The 18,254-nt window shown below is 37.8% G+C and overlaps 1 protein-coding gene across 3 annotated transcripts in view; it reads left to right on the forward strand.

Annotated features, from left to right (window-relative positions):
• Window positions 1-18,254, forward strand: part of MOCS1 (molybdenum cofactor synthesis 1) — a 38,401-nt gene that overhangs the window by 11,785 nt on the left and 8,362 nt on the right. The window contains exons 5-10 of one of the 3 annotated variants that reach the window (XM_087717905.1): window positions 5,276-5,337; window positions 6,296-6,407; window positions 6,953-7,068; window positions 10,459-10,569; window positions 13,579-13,699; window positions 14,639-14,686. In XM_087717905.1, coding sequence (XP_087574031.1) covers window positions 5,276-5,337; window positions 6,296-6,407; window positions 6,953-7,068; window positions 10,459-10,569; window positions 13,579-13,699; window positions 14,639-14,686 — 570 coding nt within the window. Of the gene's footprint in view, window positions 1-5,275; window positions 5,338-6,295; window positions 6,408-6,952; window positions 7,069-10,458; window positions 10,570-13,578; window positions 13,700-14,638; window positions 14,702-18,254 lie in introns of all 3 variants that reach the window. The other 2 variants (XM_087717907.1, XM_087717906.1) reach the window with 2 other exon arrangements.

Genomic DNA, 18,254 nt, shown 5'->3' on the forward strand with positions numbered 1-18,254 from the left:
CCTCTCTCCCTCCCTCCCTCTATCTACCTATCTACCTACCTACTTTTTTAAAAAAATTGCCTCTTCAAAACCTTGGTGTGTTTTATACTCCGGTGCGTCTTATACTCTGAAAAATATGGTATATAATCAAACCCCAGTTCTCCTCTTCTCACAAGCCTTTATTCTCATTGTGCATTATGTATACTACAAAATTGGTTTAGCCTCTACTGGTGCAATCCATAACAGATTTATATCAACTATTACTGATTATGACTAATGTTGAACTGTAACCCTCCTTTAAAAAATAAATGACTTTACTTTTTGTAACAATGGCACTGAATATATTGACCTAATTCACTCATAAAAGAAAGCTTTTGGCTTTCTGTTAATAAACAATAATTAAATGAACTATAATTAAAAATTTGGCAGTGCTGTCTAAAACATATCAGAAATCTAGAGTTCCACAAAATATATAGGATTTATACTTCCATAATTTCATTAAAATAATAAGTATAAATACTGAACTGCATTAACATATACGTATGCTTCTACAGATACCCCAAGGAACACAGATGTAGCACTACAGTGCTATGCTGATAGAGAAAATATCATCATATTAGATTAGATTAATAAGGAACATCAAGAACTGTTTCAAATTTTAAACCAGATTGATCAATAAACCTGTATTGTTATTGTTCCTGGTTATTCTTTTCCCAAGTTCTTGCCCATTTTTACAGTAGTTCTGGTCTGAACAGTGTACTTGAATTTTCCATTTCAATCTTTCCAGTCTATAGGTATGACTCCACTGCACCAGTGAAAGTATCTGAACTTAAAACTTTATTAGGTGAACTCTTAATAGTGCAGACAGTTCTTGCTGAAATTTCAGTAGCTTGAGAATTGTTCTCAACTTGGAACTCAAATAAATCTAGTACTAGAATCTAGTACTAGAATCTAATAAAATTCCATAATTGAATATCAGGTAGGGATTTATTATTAGACATTAAGATTAAATAACATGTCTCATTTGCTTTTAAATTCTAATTTAGACATTAGTTATTGTAGATACTTTAGAAAAAACTTGTGGAAAAGCCATATATTTAGATATTAAGACAATTTACTTCGCCGAAATGGGTTATTTGAGGCAGCTACATTATTCTTGAAAATACATTATACCACTTTGAAATCTTTCCTTAGCCACATAAATGAATTTCAATTGACATCGAAATAAACTCAGGTAGATTCTGATTGTGTGGAACTCTTGTGTTTAACTTCTTGTTAATATTAATGGTGTACATTTTAGAAACAAAAATTTCTTTGGTTTGAGGATGCTGCTAGATCAGTAAAACATAAATAAAAACCTCCCCTCCAAACTTTTACAGTTTCAGTTCTTTAATTTTAAGAATGAGCAAATTTGAGAAACTCAAACTTTGAGAAAACATAAGATCATCAGAATTTCGGTGCATTAGAATAATCTATACTGATACAGTTTTATAGAAAAATAAAGAACCCAAAAGTAGCATTACTTTACTTTAAATAAAGAGATGCAGTGGTTAGAATGCAGTATTTCAGACTGCTGGCTGCCAGCAGTTCAGCAGTTCGAGTCTCACTGGCTCAAGCTCAACTTAGCCTTCCATCCTTCCGAAGTTGATAAAATGAAGACCCAGATTGTTGGGGGCAATATGCTGATCTGTAAACCACTTAGAGTGGGCTATAAAGCACTGTGAAGTGGTATATAAGTCTTAAGTGCTATTTGCTATTAGTGCACCTAGTTAAATAAAGATATTCCATACATAAGGCATTCAAAGATTAAACTGAATTGGTGGTGGTGGTTGTGATTTACAGGGTGGGGTGGCTTCATAATTTGTAAAGGTTTCCATTAAAAGCTACAGAGAAATTGATATATAAAATGCATCCCTATATGTAAATGACTCAATGTGTCTTAAGACACGAATTGCCTTGGGAGACTAGAAATTTCAACAGCTTCAACCTGCCATGAGATCATGAACAGAGATTTCGTATGGCAAATAAACAAGAAAAAGGGTACTCTTTAAAAAAGAAAAATAGTTTTCTCATTAATATATTCTTGATTTCTTATATCCCAGCATGTATCATTCTGAGAAATTGATGTTACCAATTATACAGGTCCCTCTCTCCCTCGACCCCTTCAAATTTATTTTTGAATGTATAACTAATAAAACTAAAAGAAAAAAGGCAAATTCCTTCAATTCCTCGTGTTTTCATCCATAGCATTTTCTTAGCACCACTAAGGAACCTTTTGATATTGCCTGCTGATTTGTTTGTTTGTTTTGCTTGTACTGGAGTTGTGTTGTATCGTAGTATAGCGTAGCGTATTATATTTGGATTATTTCCCAGTCCAGCCACAGAAACTTTTTTTCAATCTCCAAGTTATTTCCCATCAAATCACAGTTCAGGGCCTTGAAGAAATTAAAACAGTGAGACAGGTCACCAGCTACTTCACTTTAGATGTTGTGTCCAATGTGAAAGAACCCAGAGCTGCAGACAGCAATATTATCAAAGCATGTAGTGGTAGGGAAGGCTCCTCCTTCTCCTTTAATGGGAGAAAACATGTTGCCCCTACTAACAGCAGCAAATCATCCATCTCATTGAACAGTAATCAGATTCAGTTAGGCTGATATAAAATGCTGGGAAATGCCTTTTCTCCCACTTTTGTAAGAGTACAAATGATGCTGTCAAAGGATGAGAATGGAGATGAGTCTGGAATAATTAGTTGGGAATTAATATGCATAGTGCGTACAGTGTATGTGGAAGATAATTAACTGAGAGTTACATGCCGTTTCCAAGTACAAGTTTCAAATGTTTTCAAATGTTGCCTGTTTCTCTTTGCGAAAGCATCCTTTGCTATTTTACTAACAATCTTAGGGGTGATGATAGCAGACAGCACAGAGACAAGTTAAATATTGCTTAGGAGAGTCACTTATATGGATTCCAAAATTGAAAGCACACACTTGAAACCATGTTAATTTGTTTGGAATGGCTGCAATCTGTTCCTTGTAGGGGAAATGCCCATATAGAGCCACTAGATGGTGATACACTGTCAGTTAAAACTAATGGAGGCATAATAGGGAAAAACAGCCAATAAAAGTGACTTTAATCAGCTCAAGATGTTTTTGCACATTTCCCTCTGTGTTACATTTAATTGTTTCTAAATATGGATTGTGCTACATAGGGGAATCTCTGAATACACAGAGGAACCTTATCCTTGTGTGCTTGAATATTTGAATATTTTTTAATCATATATCAAATTTTAGAAAACTTTATTGCAGGGAGATAAAGTTTGGATGAATCCAGCAGGATCATCTGCACCTCCACCATAGTGCAGTCAGTTCTTAGTGATGCCTGGGAAAGTGTAACTAAAATTTCGGACTGTTCATTGTTGCTAGTCAAGAATTAGATCCACTCCTGTAAAATGAGAATATTAAATAAGTTGACACCAAACTATTAGTTGTTCTAGCAGGCCCAGACTCACCCAACAAAATGATGATTATGGTCTTAAAAATAGAATTAAATAAATTAATGAAAGCCAAAAAAAATCCATTAGTGGCTACTTCCAGAACAGCACAGTTTTAAAATACATGCATATTTATTTCTCAAATTTATGTGCCACCCTAGACTCAAGGACACTAGGAAACTTTATTTATTGCTAAGATTTTGGGGGGAGGGGGGACACATGGTGGCTCAGTATCTAAGACCAGAGCTTGTTGATCAGAAAGGTCGGCAGTTCGGCGATTTGAATCCCTAGAGCCATGAGCTCCCATTACTTGCTCTAGCTTCTGCCAACCTAGCAGTTCGAAAGCATGTAAAAATGCAAGTAGAAAAATAGGGACCACCTTGGTGGGTAGGTAACAGCATTACATGTGGCTTTGGCATTTAGCCACGCTGGCCACATGACCATGGAATTGTCATCAGACAGTGCTGGCTCTTCGGCGTAGAAAAGGAGATGAGCACTGCCACCTAGAGTCGGGAACGGCTAGCATGTATGTGCGAGGGGAACCTTTACCTTACCTTAAGGCTTCTGGCCAATTCAGTCATAACCAACTTTAGTAGCAAATACTCCACTTTTGTAACAAAGCTTAACACAACATGCAACAATATTAATGATCATCCTAATTCATGACTGAAACGGTCGCCATGTGCAGGATGTCATTTCCGTTTGAATTCCTACAGGCTTTCTTGATATAATTCCTGAATTCCAAAAAGTTTTGAGCCGCTCTATCTTCAAGAGGAATTCTGTTCCATAGGAGAAGGGAGGATCAGAGAGGGCCTGGGTTCACCTTTTGAGGGTGATTTCTTCTCAGGGTAGGCAATTAGATGGACTGATACTGCTTGGGGCAGGAAAATCTAAAGTAGGCAGGTTTCATGTTGCCTAGATATTGCCACTATAGAAATATCACATTGGTGTCTTATAGAGTGGATTTGATCTAAATCACTAGTAAAAAGGTCTGATGCATTTATCCTAAAAAAATATTGATGCTTCTTTTTGGCTAGTGTTTCCTTAGATTGCCCGATATTCCTTTAAGTTGCACGGAAGTTCTCTTCTTTTTGATTTCCTTCCAGGCCTTTCTACAAGCAGAACAGATTCCTGAATACAGTAACTCCAGTGTTCTCACTGTATGTTATGCTCCCCGATGTCATGTTTAGTCTGCAAGCTTATTTTATTTGAGTAAACCTTTGCAACTGAAGTCAGAGGTTTTCGTAGTAGCAGGATAGAGAAATAACAAACACGTTTTTCCATCAAACAATTATGGTAGTCCATGTTATTTAATCCTCATGACTGCCCATCCCACTCCTCTTCTTTCATGGAATAACAATGTATTTTTCTTTTCCAAATATTTGGGGATTACATAAAGTACTTTATATTCCTCTTGAATAAACTTTTCTTATATTAACATGATTGGAGAGATGGTGAAAATTTGTGAAAAGTCTTGATTTGGGTTTCTATCTACATTTGAAAACACACTCAGCATAATGTTATGTATATCTAAAGCCCATTGTCACTACTCTTACAGAAAAGTATTTAGAATTGTTCCAAAAGCACATTGTGTTATTATATTTCATTTGTTTTACATACAAAAAGAAGCTTTTACTCAAATGTGTTTGAGAGTCGTGAATTAATGTTTAAAAGAATGCAAAAATAAATGTATACATTTATTGTAAATTTTATAAATTTATATATTAGTATTGTGGATTCAGTTTATGTGTATTTATAAAACATTTTGCTCAACTTTTTTTGAATAATTGCATTTTGATGTTTTAGGATTCCACAAAGTAATGGAAGGAATTCACAAAGCTCTTGATCTTGGCTATAATCCTGTTAAGGTGAGAATATTCCTTACTAGTAATCTAGAACTACATAGTATTCATTTTATTACCCAAAAGTACAAATTTCAGGCTGTGGGCAGAGTTTGCCTGCAGTACTGCATTCTAATCATTTTGCTACCATTGTGCAAATTTAGTTTTGGCATAGTTATGTCACATCTCATATGTTACTTTCAATTATTTGTTATTTAAATAAACACAGTGTTGTTGCCTATTTGTTTCTTATCTCACCATTCCAAACTAAAAATGGTGAAGATTAGAGGTTCTGCTGATTAGGAGTTATGGGAAATGACCTATTGCCCAAGGCATTTGGAGATCCTCAAATTAGGAAGGATGCTGTAATGCCTTAATCCCAATAGCTAGTTTTGGAAGTAACTCCCCAATACACATTTGTCTTTAGTTATCCCATAATTTTAAAAAATCCCATAAAGGAAAGATAGGGGTAATTTTCTTTTCAATAAGAGAGAACACGAGACTTGTTTTATCAATGGTTGGATAACAGAGTAAGAAATTAAGATTTTAAAAAGTATTACCATATAAGCAACTGAATCAGACAGTATGCTGTTCACTAAGTACTTATTATATGTAAATGAAAAATACATAAATAAATGGGGGGCAGGATAATAGAGAACACATTATCTACTATCTACTGAGCCGTAGTGGTACAATGCTTAGAATGCAGTACTGCAGGCTACTGCTGACTGCCAGCTGCCCAGAGATTGGCAGTTCAAATCTCAGCAGGTCAAGGTTGACTCAGCCTTCCATCTTTCCAAAGTCGGTAAAATGGGGACCCAGGTTTTTGAGGGAAATATGCTGACTCTGTCAACTGCTTAGAGAGGGCTGTAAAGCACTGTAAAGCGGGATATGAGTCTAAGTGCTATTGCTACATGGATTTGTGCTGTTGTGCACAATGACCTTGGGTCATTTCCTGTACTCATTCACTCACTTTTTCTTTTAGGTGAACTGTGTGATTATGAGAGGACTCAACGAAGATGAGCTGCTGGATTTTGTTTCTCTTACAGAAAAGCAGCCCCTGGATGTGCGCTTTATAGAATACATGCCTTTTGATGGTGAGTTCTTAAGATTACAAATGGGTTCAAAGACTGAGTAAAGGGAGTGGCAGATTCCCATTCCTGCAAAAGATGGTGGTAGAATATCAATTTACAGGTATCTTCAGCCTCTGTGGCATATAGGGGAATCTCTTTGGAAAGGTATAACCCCAATGTATTGGCATTGCTGGTATTTTTTTATTATTGATGTTGTATGTCTCCGATCAATTTCATGGCAGCAAAACGCAATGAATATATTCCACGTATTCCTACATTTATATATTAAGTTTTACTAATAATACTAAATAATAATAATACTATTATTTTTACCATATAAAAAACATAAGAAATTGCACTGAAATGGGATTTTCACAGACTTCTGCTCCTTCCACTGCTACCACTGTTTTTAACTGCCTGTCATTGCATCGTAAGTATTGTCTAATCACATAGCACTCTGTTACCTCAGATGACAATGTGCTATAGTTAAAAACATGCCTTTTGTATAATAAAATACCTCCCACAGTAGGCTTATTTGATCAATAATGTTTGTTTCCTTCTTCCTTTAGGCAACAAGTGGAACTTCAAGAAAATGGTGAGCTACAAAGAAATGCTGGATACAATTAAACAGAAATGGCCAGACTTGAAAATGTTGCCCTGTGAAGAAGCTTCTAGCACTGCCAAGGTGAAAATTATCATAATCAAAGGATCAATAATCCTAGAGAGCTTCTTGGTCTGCTACTTCAGTACTAGTTTGGTTAGCTATGAGGGAGGAAGAGACATGATGTGAATTCTATAGTCCTGCTAGAACAGACATATAAGGTCTGACAATTATGCTACTCATGGCTCGGTACTGTAGCTATTTATCATGTAATTTTTAAACTTATACGTCATCCATCTCACCTAAAATGACTTTAGGGGGTTTACTAGAAGATAAAAACAAATATATAAAACATTAAACTATTAAGATAATAAGTATTAATATTAAAAAGATAGCTAAAAGGAGTTAAAAGAAGGGAGCAAGTTAAAACAGTTTGAGGTAATATCATCTGTCAGTCCATTAGCCATAGCCATATGACATACACACTTTGGGGTCTCAGGTGAATTGGCAGAGCTAGGTTTTAACACTCTGCAGAATGCCAAGAGGATTGGTGCAGATCTCGCCTAGAGGGGTGCAATGTTCCAGATGGCCGGAGCTATGGCAGAAAGGGCTCTTTACCTAGACCCAGGGGGACAAATTCCTTAGCCAATGTGATCCTTAGCATGCACATACACTTGACCAATGGGGTTCACAGGATCCCATGGTAGCAACCAGTGCAACTTGCTTAACAGCAGTGTTATATGGGCCACCCTAGGGGCCTCGAGAATTGTTTGTGTGGCTGCCTTCCTTGACAGCTGCAACATCCAAATGAGAAGAATTTCAAGAGTAGCCCATGTGTGTTGCAGTAGTTTAAAGATGAGGTGTGTGTGTGTGTGTGTGTGTGTGTGTGTGTGTGTGTGTGAGACAGAGAGAGAGAGAGAGAGAGAGAGAGAGAGAGTATTTCTGACTAGAAATAATGCTTTCTAAACTGTAGTTATTTAAGTATTTCCTCAGTTTTTAGAGTAGATTTATGTACCATTACCTTCCTAATTGTCTGTGATAAATTTCTGGTATTATCTACTATACACAAACTATTCTGTGCTTGCTTTTTATGTAGACTATGCATGAGGTATTGTGTCTGGGAATTTTGGTCAATTTGCAGTTATATCCATGACAACTACTGTTGTGTTTATAATATAAATGTGTTCCATAATACATGTGATTTGTACATGATTTGCATAATGTTTCTAACAGAGAAGTATGCAGCACGTAAGAATTTTAAAATAGCCTTCATCTAAACACATATCATTAAAATGTTGTCATGGATTTTTCCATCTAGCATGTAAGACCTCTGTAGAAATAACTTTAACAGGAAATTGTTGGTAAGAAGATAAGAATCTTTACAATGCTAGTGTCTGTTCTTTATCATAAAGATAATATATATACATATTGAAGGAATAATAAAATCCCAAATTCAATAATTGATTTCCAGCATAGTATTGATACATGAATATTTTTACTGGTGACTTTTAACCTCATAGTAACATTTCATTCTGTAAAAGCATTTACAGAATTTCTTGTTAGTGTCCTAAACTTTCCCCATAACCCATCTAATTCACAACTATTAGGAGTGTGTAAAATTAGCAGAATTTGAATGATACTTAATATGAAACACCATTTTCAAGGGTGAAACAGCTATTTTGAGTATAAAATGGGTTGAGCCTAAGATACTTCTATAAAACTCAGAATTAGCCCATTCCATTAATCTCTGATTGAGTTTAGGCATGCTGAGGTTACCCTTGGATGCCACAGGTGAATACAGTTATTAGATGAGTCCATCCTATAGGGTTTCAGGAGGAGATTGAGGTCTTTTCCTGAGGATCTGATGGGTGGCTTGATGGAGCAATTGGCCACTTCCTTTCTGTCAAAGGAGTTGGGTTAGATTGGATTATTCCTGTATGGCTTCTTACTGGGAGTCAATCCTAGGGAACTCCTTAGTTGTCTGAGAAGATGAAATGTCAAAAGAGATACTAAAAGAGCAGTTGGGAAGAAGACAACAAATGAACCCAACTGAACATAAAAACACATATTAGAGATTGCATCATGGTGATAAGGTTGGCATTTTATCTCAGCTGCAGATAGCTGTTCAGGGATATTTTTTTTAAGGAGACTTGTTCCTAGCTAGGTAGAGATGAAGTTACAGGGTAACCTGGAGAGCTTCATCTGGTAGATAAAGCTGCACAGACTTGCTTGGAATTGTCTTCCAACTGTCCAGATCCTATAGCTTTGACAAAGGCAAGGTCTTGTAGAGTTACTTGGAATGCTTTTCAGCCAGTAACTGCTGAGGATCCTCAAATCTACTAAACCAATTGGGGGGGGGGAGAGGTCACTCCTTGGGTGGTTAAAACCATTTGGGGGATGCTGTGTGGTTGGGTCTGTGCAATAATATTTATTTTGCTGAAAGAGTGGGTGGTAAACAAGCTTCTCTTGGAGGAAGAGATGCTTCACTCCCTCCTCAAGAAGTGGACTTTGTTGAAGTGGACAGTGTTGGACAATTTTCATCCTCTCGCCAACTTTCACTTCTTGGGGAAGATTGTTGAAAAAGTGGTCATGCTGTAGCTTCAGAAAACAAGCTGGAAATGCATAATGTGGAAAATACAGGTTATCTAGAGCGTTTTATGCTTGGTTTTATACTGGGACATAATATTAAGATGGCATGGTTCACACTTCTCTCTAATTTCTGGCAGAGCTGGGACAGGAATAGTGCAGCTGTCATGGTTCTCTTTGATATCTTAGCATTTTCAAAAGTACTGTCAACCATGATATTCTTTGTGGCCATCGGAAGGGATTTGGGGTGGTAGTGTTCTAGTAGTTATCTTTCTTTTTTGTATGTGTACTCAGATCCAGTCTGCCTATCCTATATATTCCAGCATATTTGGTATGTTCTGGGTATGTTTCCACTGACTAAATAATTTTACCTGAGGAGATCCGGAAGTGGGCCTTCTTTATTATAGCATCCTTCATCTAGAATTATAATCCCCTCAGAAATTTGTTTAGTCCCACTCTGACCTTATTCAGATGAACCTTTAAAATCTGACTCTTTCGCCGGGATCTAAGCTAGAGTGAATGACAAACATAGTGATAATTAGTGTGCCAGAATTGGGGTTATTTTTTTGGACATCTGCTTTTTGTAGATGTTTATAGTTTATTGTTTTTAATGTATACTTATTGTATATGTTTCCCAGAGTCACGATGGAGTCAGGCAGCCTATAAATTTAATTAATGCATTTAATAAATGCATTTCACATTGGAGACAGCTGTTTTCTGCTGGAGGCAAGGTGTTTTGAATTTCACAAAGTTTGAATTCAAAACATTTTTGTATCCCTAGCTTCTCCTTTCACAAACTAGAAGAAATTTTAGGAATGAAGTACAAATGATGTGATTAACTTCATTGGCCTTTTTTTCCATTTTGTTCCCATATTTGTCTTTTAACAGGCATATAAGGTACCACATTTTCAAGGGCAAGTTAGCTTCATCACTTCCATGTCTGAGCATTTCTGTGGATCCTGCAATCGGCTAAGGATCACAGCTGATGGGAATTTGAAGGTAACTCTATTGCTTTCTCTGTTTGATCATGGAACCAATTATCCAGGGAAATGGAAGCCTTCACTGATGATTTCAAGCAAAGGCTAACACCTATCTCTCTGGAATGCTTTAATTCAGACTCCCATATTGAGCAAGGGGGTACAACTTGATAAATGATAATGATAAATATGATTATTTATTTGACATGCATGGAGCTCATTAAAAATGGGCATTGAATTCAGAACAGGTTTAAACCAGAGGTGGTATTCAGTAGGTTCTGACCAGTTCTGGACAACTGGTAGTGGAAAATTTGAGTAGTTCAGAGAACTGGTAAATATCACCTCTGACTGGCTCCGCCCCCATCTATTCTCTGCCTCCTGAGTCCCTGATTGGGAGGAAATGGGATTTTGCAGTAACCTTCCCCTGGAGTGGGGAGGGAATGGACATTTTACAATATCCTTCCCCTGCCATTCCCACCAAGCCACGCCCACAGAACCAGTAGTAAAAAAAATTGAATCCCACCACTGGTTTAAACCATCTTGGATAAAGTAGTATTAGTAGTGAAGTAGTAAATTATATAACAATTCCTGTTTCATTTATTACTTGAAGCAAACATATTTTTGCTGTTTCCTGATTTTTTTCTTTTTTCTTTTCCAATACACTGTATTCAAATATGAAATCTAATGGAAAGTAAATATACTTTCGTCTTTTATTTGAAATGATCTTGTAAGTGGTAATTGGCAAGCACTATTAAATCAGACATGTGGGGTACAGACCAAGTAGTAAAATGGGAGGAGAGAGCAGGGAGAGGATGATCAATTTTACTGTCACGTTGAAAGTTGTTATTTGTAATTAGTTCAGACTTAGTGCTTAAAAGTTCCAACTCCCACAATTGATGACAGCAAGCATTGCATTAATATCTGTTGACACTAAGTCAGAGCAAATTCATTAGCTTAAATGACTTACAGAGCCTGATCTTAATGTCCTTGAAATATTCAAGCCAGTGCTTTGTGTCATGTTAGGAGAAGTTTGAATTAAAGAACCAGCAGGTGGCAACATTTAGATGATCTCAAAACAACTTTGTTTTGAGATCTTTGCTAATCTCAAAACAACTGAGGCAACATTGGATGTAGTATTTGGACAGGAGGCCACTAGGAAACCTTGGTGCTGTAGGCTAGACTGGGATGTTTACAAAAATTTAGCGGCGGGGGGAAATAAACTACTTCTGTTTTATTGCCAGGAAAACCAAAAGGATATCCTTTTATAGTTGCAAGAGTCAAGAATGTTGACTCTTGCAACTAACTATGTAAGCAAGAGTCGGAAGGTGGCGTTCATACAGTGTGCAGCCACACGGGCAGTTCCTAGGGCCAAGAATGGCCCATGTAACACCACTGCTCTGCGAGTTACATTGGCTGCTGGATGCAATTCAAGCTGCTGGTAATCACATTTAAATTCCTTCATGGCATGAGTCCAGGCTACTTGAGGGACGACCTCATCTCAGTGGATTGGCCTGCTCCATCCGTGGCAGCAGAGAAGGCATGTTGTAGGGCCTGTCAGCTCAATTATTCTGGCTGACGAGATGTAGGAGAAGGACCTTCTTTGCCATTGCACCTGCCTGTGGAATATCTTGTCCCTTGGAGTGAGGACACCATCCCCCACCCCCCGATTTTTCATAAGAGCCTAAAGCAGGGGTTCCCAATCCCTGATCTGTGGACTGGCAGTGGCCATGAAATCAGGCCATGCTGACAAGCGAAGCCCCATCCCCAGGATGCAGGTAGCACGCGAAACCACATCCCCTCCGGTCTGTGGAAAAACCTCTCGCCATGGAACCGGTCCCTGATGCCCAAAGGTTTGGGGCTGCTGACCTAAAGACCTGGCTCTTTTTAATTCAACAGAAAATTCCCAATTAAGTTCATTTAATTTATGTTAAAATAAATCTAGTTCTTGTCCTGGCTCCATTTACTTAATTGTCCAGACCATACTCATTTACTAGAGGGCAGCCCTTGGGATATCAATCAAAAGCTAAGTGCAGTCCTCAACCCAGAGAAAAACAATACTTTTGATAGTATGTTAGATGCAAGTCAAACATTTTAAATTCCAAATGTCTTGACTCCTGAATGCCATTCTGACCCTAAAGTTTCTGACTTGCAGCTGGAGGTTGGAATGGCCTGTTTCAAAGTTTGACCTCAAAATGTTTGCAGATCAGTAGAACATGCTATCACTTCCAAAGCAAACATTGCGCAGGAGATATGCCCAACTTGGGAACGTTGCATGTTAGCTTCCAGTCTATACCGACTTCTAAGTTCTCATACTTAGAAGAACTTTGTAAAATTCAATAAGCAAGTCTACATTAGTACACACCCTTGTTGAGTTCCTGCAGTTCTCAGAGATGGTCTTGGGACTGTTCTCCTTCTATAATAATGTGTGGGAATGAACTTGGGAGGCAGGGGGAAGAGACACAGCCAGGGGATGGTTAGATAAGAGCAGCTTGACCCATAAAAGGAAATGTGGGTATGGCCAAACACCTCAGAAAGGACCCTCTCTAATTTTTGGGCACTAAAAATGATGGGGGAGAAATGTACTTTCAGACTTGCAAAATTCTGTTAATGTAACATTTCAATAAAGTACACATAGTTCATCTGAATGTGCTTCTTCTCTTGGCTATCTTGCAAAGCTGACTCCTATTATTATTTTTGGGAGTCTGGAATGGAAAGGTAGACTTACCCAAAATTGACCTGTTGATTTTAGTGGGAAGTAGTGTGTTATGGTTGTTTTCCATCTTCAAATGGAGTAGGAGTTGCATACTTGCCTCAAAATAAGGATATCGCCAACTGGCATTTCGTACAGCCATTGCCAGTTATTGTAAGTTACAAAACTGATTCATTGTTGGAGCAACCAATGTTTTCTTTTGAAAGATAATCTGGAACTAAAATGTTGTGGGGATTTATTAAACTTTTCTATAGTGCTATATCCATATAATCTGATGGAGAGTGGAGCTATATCTCAGTTCATCTTCTATTCTTATTTCAGGTCTGCCTTTTTGGAAATTCAGAAGTATCCTTACGGGATCACTTACGATGTAATGCCTCTGAAGAGGAGTTGATCCAGATTATTGGAGCAGCTGTTGGCAGAAAAAAGAAACAACATGCAGGTATGCCATTTTGTGGAAGTTTTTTTTTTTTCTCTCTCTCCCAGATGCGTAGCCAGAGCTGGACTATTAAGAATAAGCACAATACAGTGCAAAAGTCTTAAAATGAAATCAAATGTTATGAATTAACAAATAAAATGCTTCCAAATCAAAATTGATCAAGACTAAAACATCCCAGCTCTTGAATTCAAAGCAGATTATTCTAATCTTACTGGCAGAGTTCCAGTACTGTTCCATTTCATCCAAAAAAGAATTCCAGGCTCAAAATAGCATTATTTTGATCTCAAAAGACTTGAGTTCAAAACTGAGATACTCAGTAGTTACAGAAAAGCTGTTTTGTGCTTGAACCATTTTAAATTATAAAGGATTTGCACACTACAATAGTTCTGCTGTACTTAATGCTGACAGGAATCAGGAAGCGTTGATTTCCCTTTCTTGCAGTCTTCTCATGTTATCCAAATATGTTACCCTGTGTTTGTTCAGAGTTCATTTTAGGCGTGTGTATGGGACAGAAGGGAGGAAAGGAACCACAAACTCTGCTCCTGCCAACTTTGACATGATGTTACAGTGTTCCGGGGCTGTCTAAAAAATATATAAATAAAGTTTTTGCCCTAGCCACTGAAAACTTTCCTGCCGTTGTTTTACAGCATATGAGTCCTTTGATTAAGGATCATAATTGGTATTTTATTTGGGGAGTAAGTCCTTCAAATTGTGTTATAGACTGCTGTTTTTCATTTCTCATGTGAACTGTTTTCATAGTCTGGTTTTGCTTTCTATGTTTTCCCCATTCATAAGTACTACTTCAAGAGACAATTGCTTAATATTTATTACGCCAACACCCATACCATCACCACCCTTTTTTTTGTATTTTTTGCATTATTTCCATTGTTATAAAATCTGGGAGTATTAATAATTTTTGCATGTTCGTTATTTTCTTCTCAGGCATGTTCAACATTTCCCAAATGAAGAACAGGCCAATGATCCTCATTGGTGGGTGACCAATCAGTACGTAAGAAGTACTTAAGTTACGCAAGATGGTTCACAACCTGTAAACAGAGACTTAACATTTTCTAAATAAGAAATAGAAATATGTGCACGTTTTCTTCTTTAAAAGCATTATCTGGGGCATCACTTTTGGTGCATGCAGCTCAAACTAATGCTGGATGTGCATCTTGCTAATGCAGCAATATGGAGGTTTCTGAGCTTCCATTCTCCAGTCTGTAAGTGAGAATTTTTTATTACGTAGCTGTTCCTTGGGGCTCTGTACTTAAACCCACTTTAAGGTCTGGTATATTGCTAGAATTAGAAGGATGGGATATAGATAATTTGGGAAATGGGAACAATTAACTACTAGCATTTCCACAGCATGGGAGTATCATGTGGTAAACCATACATTTGGAGGTTTGCCTGTAATTGAATAAGACGTTTGTGGGGGAGAGCAAAGGAAGCTGGATGCAAAGACAGGCTCCTTCCAGCTGGTTTTGGAATGGGAAGTTGGCTGCCTACACGCAGCTATGTATCTGGGACTTAAATTATGTCTGGTAAGGCCATGCATTCTGCACCTCGGGAAAAGCGACCACTGACTTTCTCTCTGCAAATAACATAGTCTTTGCGACTAGGGTAGAACCAGCTTTGTTGTGATTTACAGGAATATATAGAACAAGTAAGACAGTTTCCCAATTTAATTTGAAGCAGATTACAAAGTTCCACGAAGATAGCTCTTGTGTGAATCAGTAGGAAGTGGATAGAAGGTCCAAAGTCAAAGAGAGGACCGCAGTGAATGCTATGGAAAGAATATATTGTCCTATTCTCCCTCTCTTATTTTTATTGAATACTTCAGAACATTTTTTTCTTAAAATACAGTTTAATCTTAGAGTTTTCTTTTGACGTCCTTCACATAGACTCATTAGCAGTGTGGAAGGCTTGATGAATTGCAAAAGACATTGATAAAATAATGAATATACTGTGAAACTCTGTGTTGACTTACTCTAGTTGCCATTTGTCTTCCTTTGCTTTCATGCAGTCATAAGCTTGTAGTCTGTTTATGGAAACAGTCTCTCCTGCCAATCTTGGTGTGGATCTTCTCTGCTTCTTATACACTGTACAATAGCACTTAGACTTATATACCACTTTACAGTGCTTTATAGCTCTCTAAGTGAACTCCATGGTCAGCGTATTACCCCCAACAATCTGGGTTCTCATTTTGCAGACCTCAGAAGGGTGGAAGCCTGAATCAACCCATGCTATGAAAGTAGTAACTTTCACCACCACATTGCTACAATTTTACCTCTAATCATATAATAATCGGAGAGCAAAGCATAGGGACTCATTTAACAATGGTATGCTGTTGGGATAACAACATTGCAAATTTCACTCAAAGGCCATGTTGGCCAGGTCTTTGGGGAAATGGAGTCCCAACATTTTGGGAGAATGCCCAGGATTGTGTAACCTAAAGTTTACTCCCAGATCTGCAGAAGTAGACAGATTTTTACATAATGTGTTACAAAATGTCTGTGGCAGGTATCAAATGTCTCTGTGGTCTCTAATGGAAAAGGTGGGGAACCTCGGTTGTGCAAAAAGAAACCAATAGAGAGGGGAGCATTTCATAAATTGACTTCAGCAGCCAGAAATGCTATGCAGGAATTATGTGTTGCTCTTCAAATTACCCCTCTGTGAATGCAGCTGAAAACTACACGAGATCTTAGAGGTCAGGGGAGTCAATTAAAAACATATTCTGATATACAGTAATAGATATATACCGGTAACATCCACAACAACCTGGCATCTATAAAAGCTCAAAATGAAATGATACTTTTTGAATTAAATTAAAATGATTAAAATCTCGGGAGTTTCCAAATCTGATGATAATGTTTGTTTTCACTTGAAAACTTGGAGATTAGATTATCAAAACATGAAAATCAGACAGAGAGAGAGAGATCAAGACCCAGAGCCAGCCTCCCCTCCCTTACAGTAATAATGTGATTTTGTGCAAATCTGTCAAGATTCTTAATTCTCTATTGTATAAGAATTGGTCACATCTAAATAAGTTCAGTTCTAAGGAAATACTGGACTATAAGAACTGTTTCCTATTATATAGCTCTTCTTCTCCTCCACCTATTAATATCACTTATATGAACTTTTGACGGAAGAGTTGAAGATATACATGGATTATTTGTGTGTGCTGGTGCACTTTCACTTCCAGCATTACTATTGCCTGGTTAAGAACCAAAGTGGAAATTTAAGTTGTCAGCTTTCAAGATTAATTTAGGGTTTGTTCCTTTCAATTGGTTGTGAGAGGAAGAAGTCCCCAAAGTTTGCATGGGATTTATTGCCTGGTACCTCTGGAACAGCTAGTTGTACACATTCACAGTGTGAAAATAATGGTGCGAAAGTAGACTTGCTGAATTCTAATCTGTCAAAAAAGATCATGTTCTCAGATGGGCACCACATTGTTGAGCTGGGCAGGGGGAAAAAGTGACATGCACGGCGCATACTTGATAGGCTGCAATAATTTCAGACAATGGTCTTAGCTGTCATTGATCGGGGTAGGCTAATGTGTCCCCTCTGCCTTAGTTCCGGCAATTGAAAGTTGTAAGAAAGGCTCTTGCACCACCACCACCACCCCCAAAAATAAATAAACCAGAGCCATGAATGGATGAAAAATAGACAGAGCATGCTTATTTTTCTGGGGAAGAAAGAGCTTCTGCTGCATCATAAACAATTCCTGACACCCTAAAGAAATCCTCTGAAAAATATGGCAGATGGGTGCATTGAGAGGCTTTCTTAGTCTCTTAGCTATTGGAAATAAAATAGAATTGCTACCCAGAAAAAGTATCCCTGCAAAGAGAGGGGGAGGGGGCACCAAAACTTTGTAAAGATACACATCATTAAAGAGATGTTTGGCTACTTCTTCCCATCTCACTTTCCTTTTTCCTCTCTTGTATCTAAAAAGCATGCCTTCCATTATGTTTTTAAAAATCGCCTTTTAACTTGGTCCTTGGCACCAGACTCTGGCAGGGTCATAGCCAAGGGATTAATGAGTGGGAGCTGATTCCCAGGAGGCTTGCAACTGAAATTGACCCAGATAAAGATAACACAGATTGAGGAAGGAATACAAGCACTTGGCAGCACCAGGCCAAGCATGACGGGCTTCTTGTTAACATGGCCAGAGCTGGCAGTTGCAGAGAACTGCTTTTAGCTGCAGGGTATGAGAATGGAAAAGTAGTTATGTTCTCTGGAAATTTTGGCTGTATCTTACAACCAGGAGGCCACATCTTGGAGTACGTGTATTGTAAAAGTTTACAGTGTCAGGGTAAACATTACTGTCTGGGTAGTCCTCAACTTACAACAGTTCATTTAGTGACCATTCAAAGTTACCATGGCACTGAAAAATGTGAATTTTTTTGCAGCACCCCCCCCCATGATCATGTGATCAAAATTCATAGGCTTAGCAACTGGTTCACATTTATGACCGCTGCTGTGTCCCAGGGTCACGTGATCACCTTTTGCGACCTCCTGACAGGCAAAGTCAACGGGGAAGCCAGATTCACTTGACAGT

This window comes from Thamnophis sirtalis, unplaced genomic scaffold (assembly GCF_051295495.1).
Source record: "Thamnophis sirtalis isolate CommonGarterSnake01/CBP01778 unplaced genomic scaffold, rThaSir2_p1.2 scaffold_6, whole genome shotgun sequence".
In the NCBI taxonomy this organism is placed as follows: Eukaryota; Metazoa; Chordata; class Lepidosauria; order Squamata; family Natricidae; genus Thamnophis; species Thamnophis sirtalis.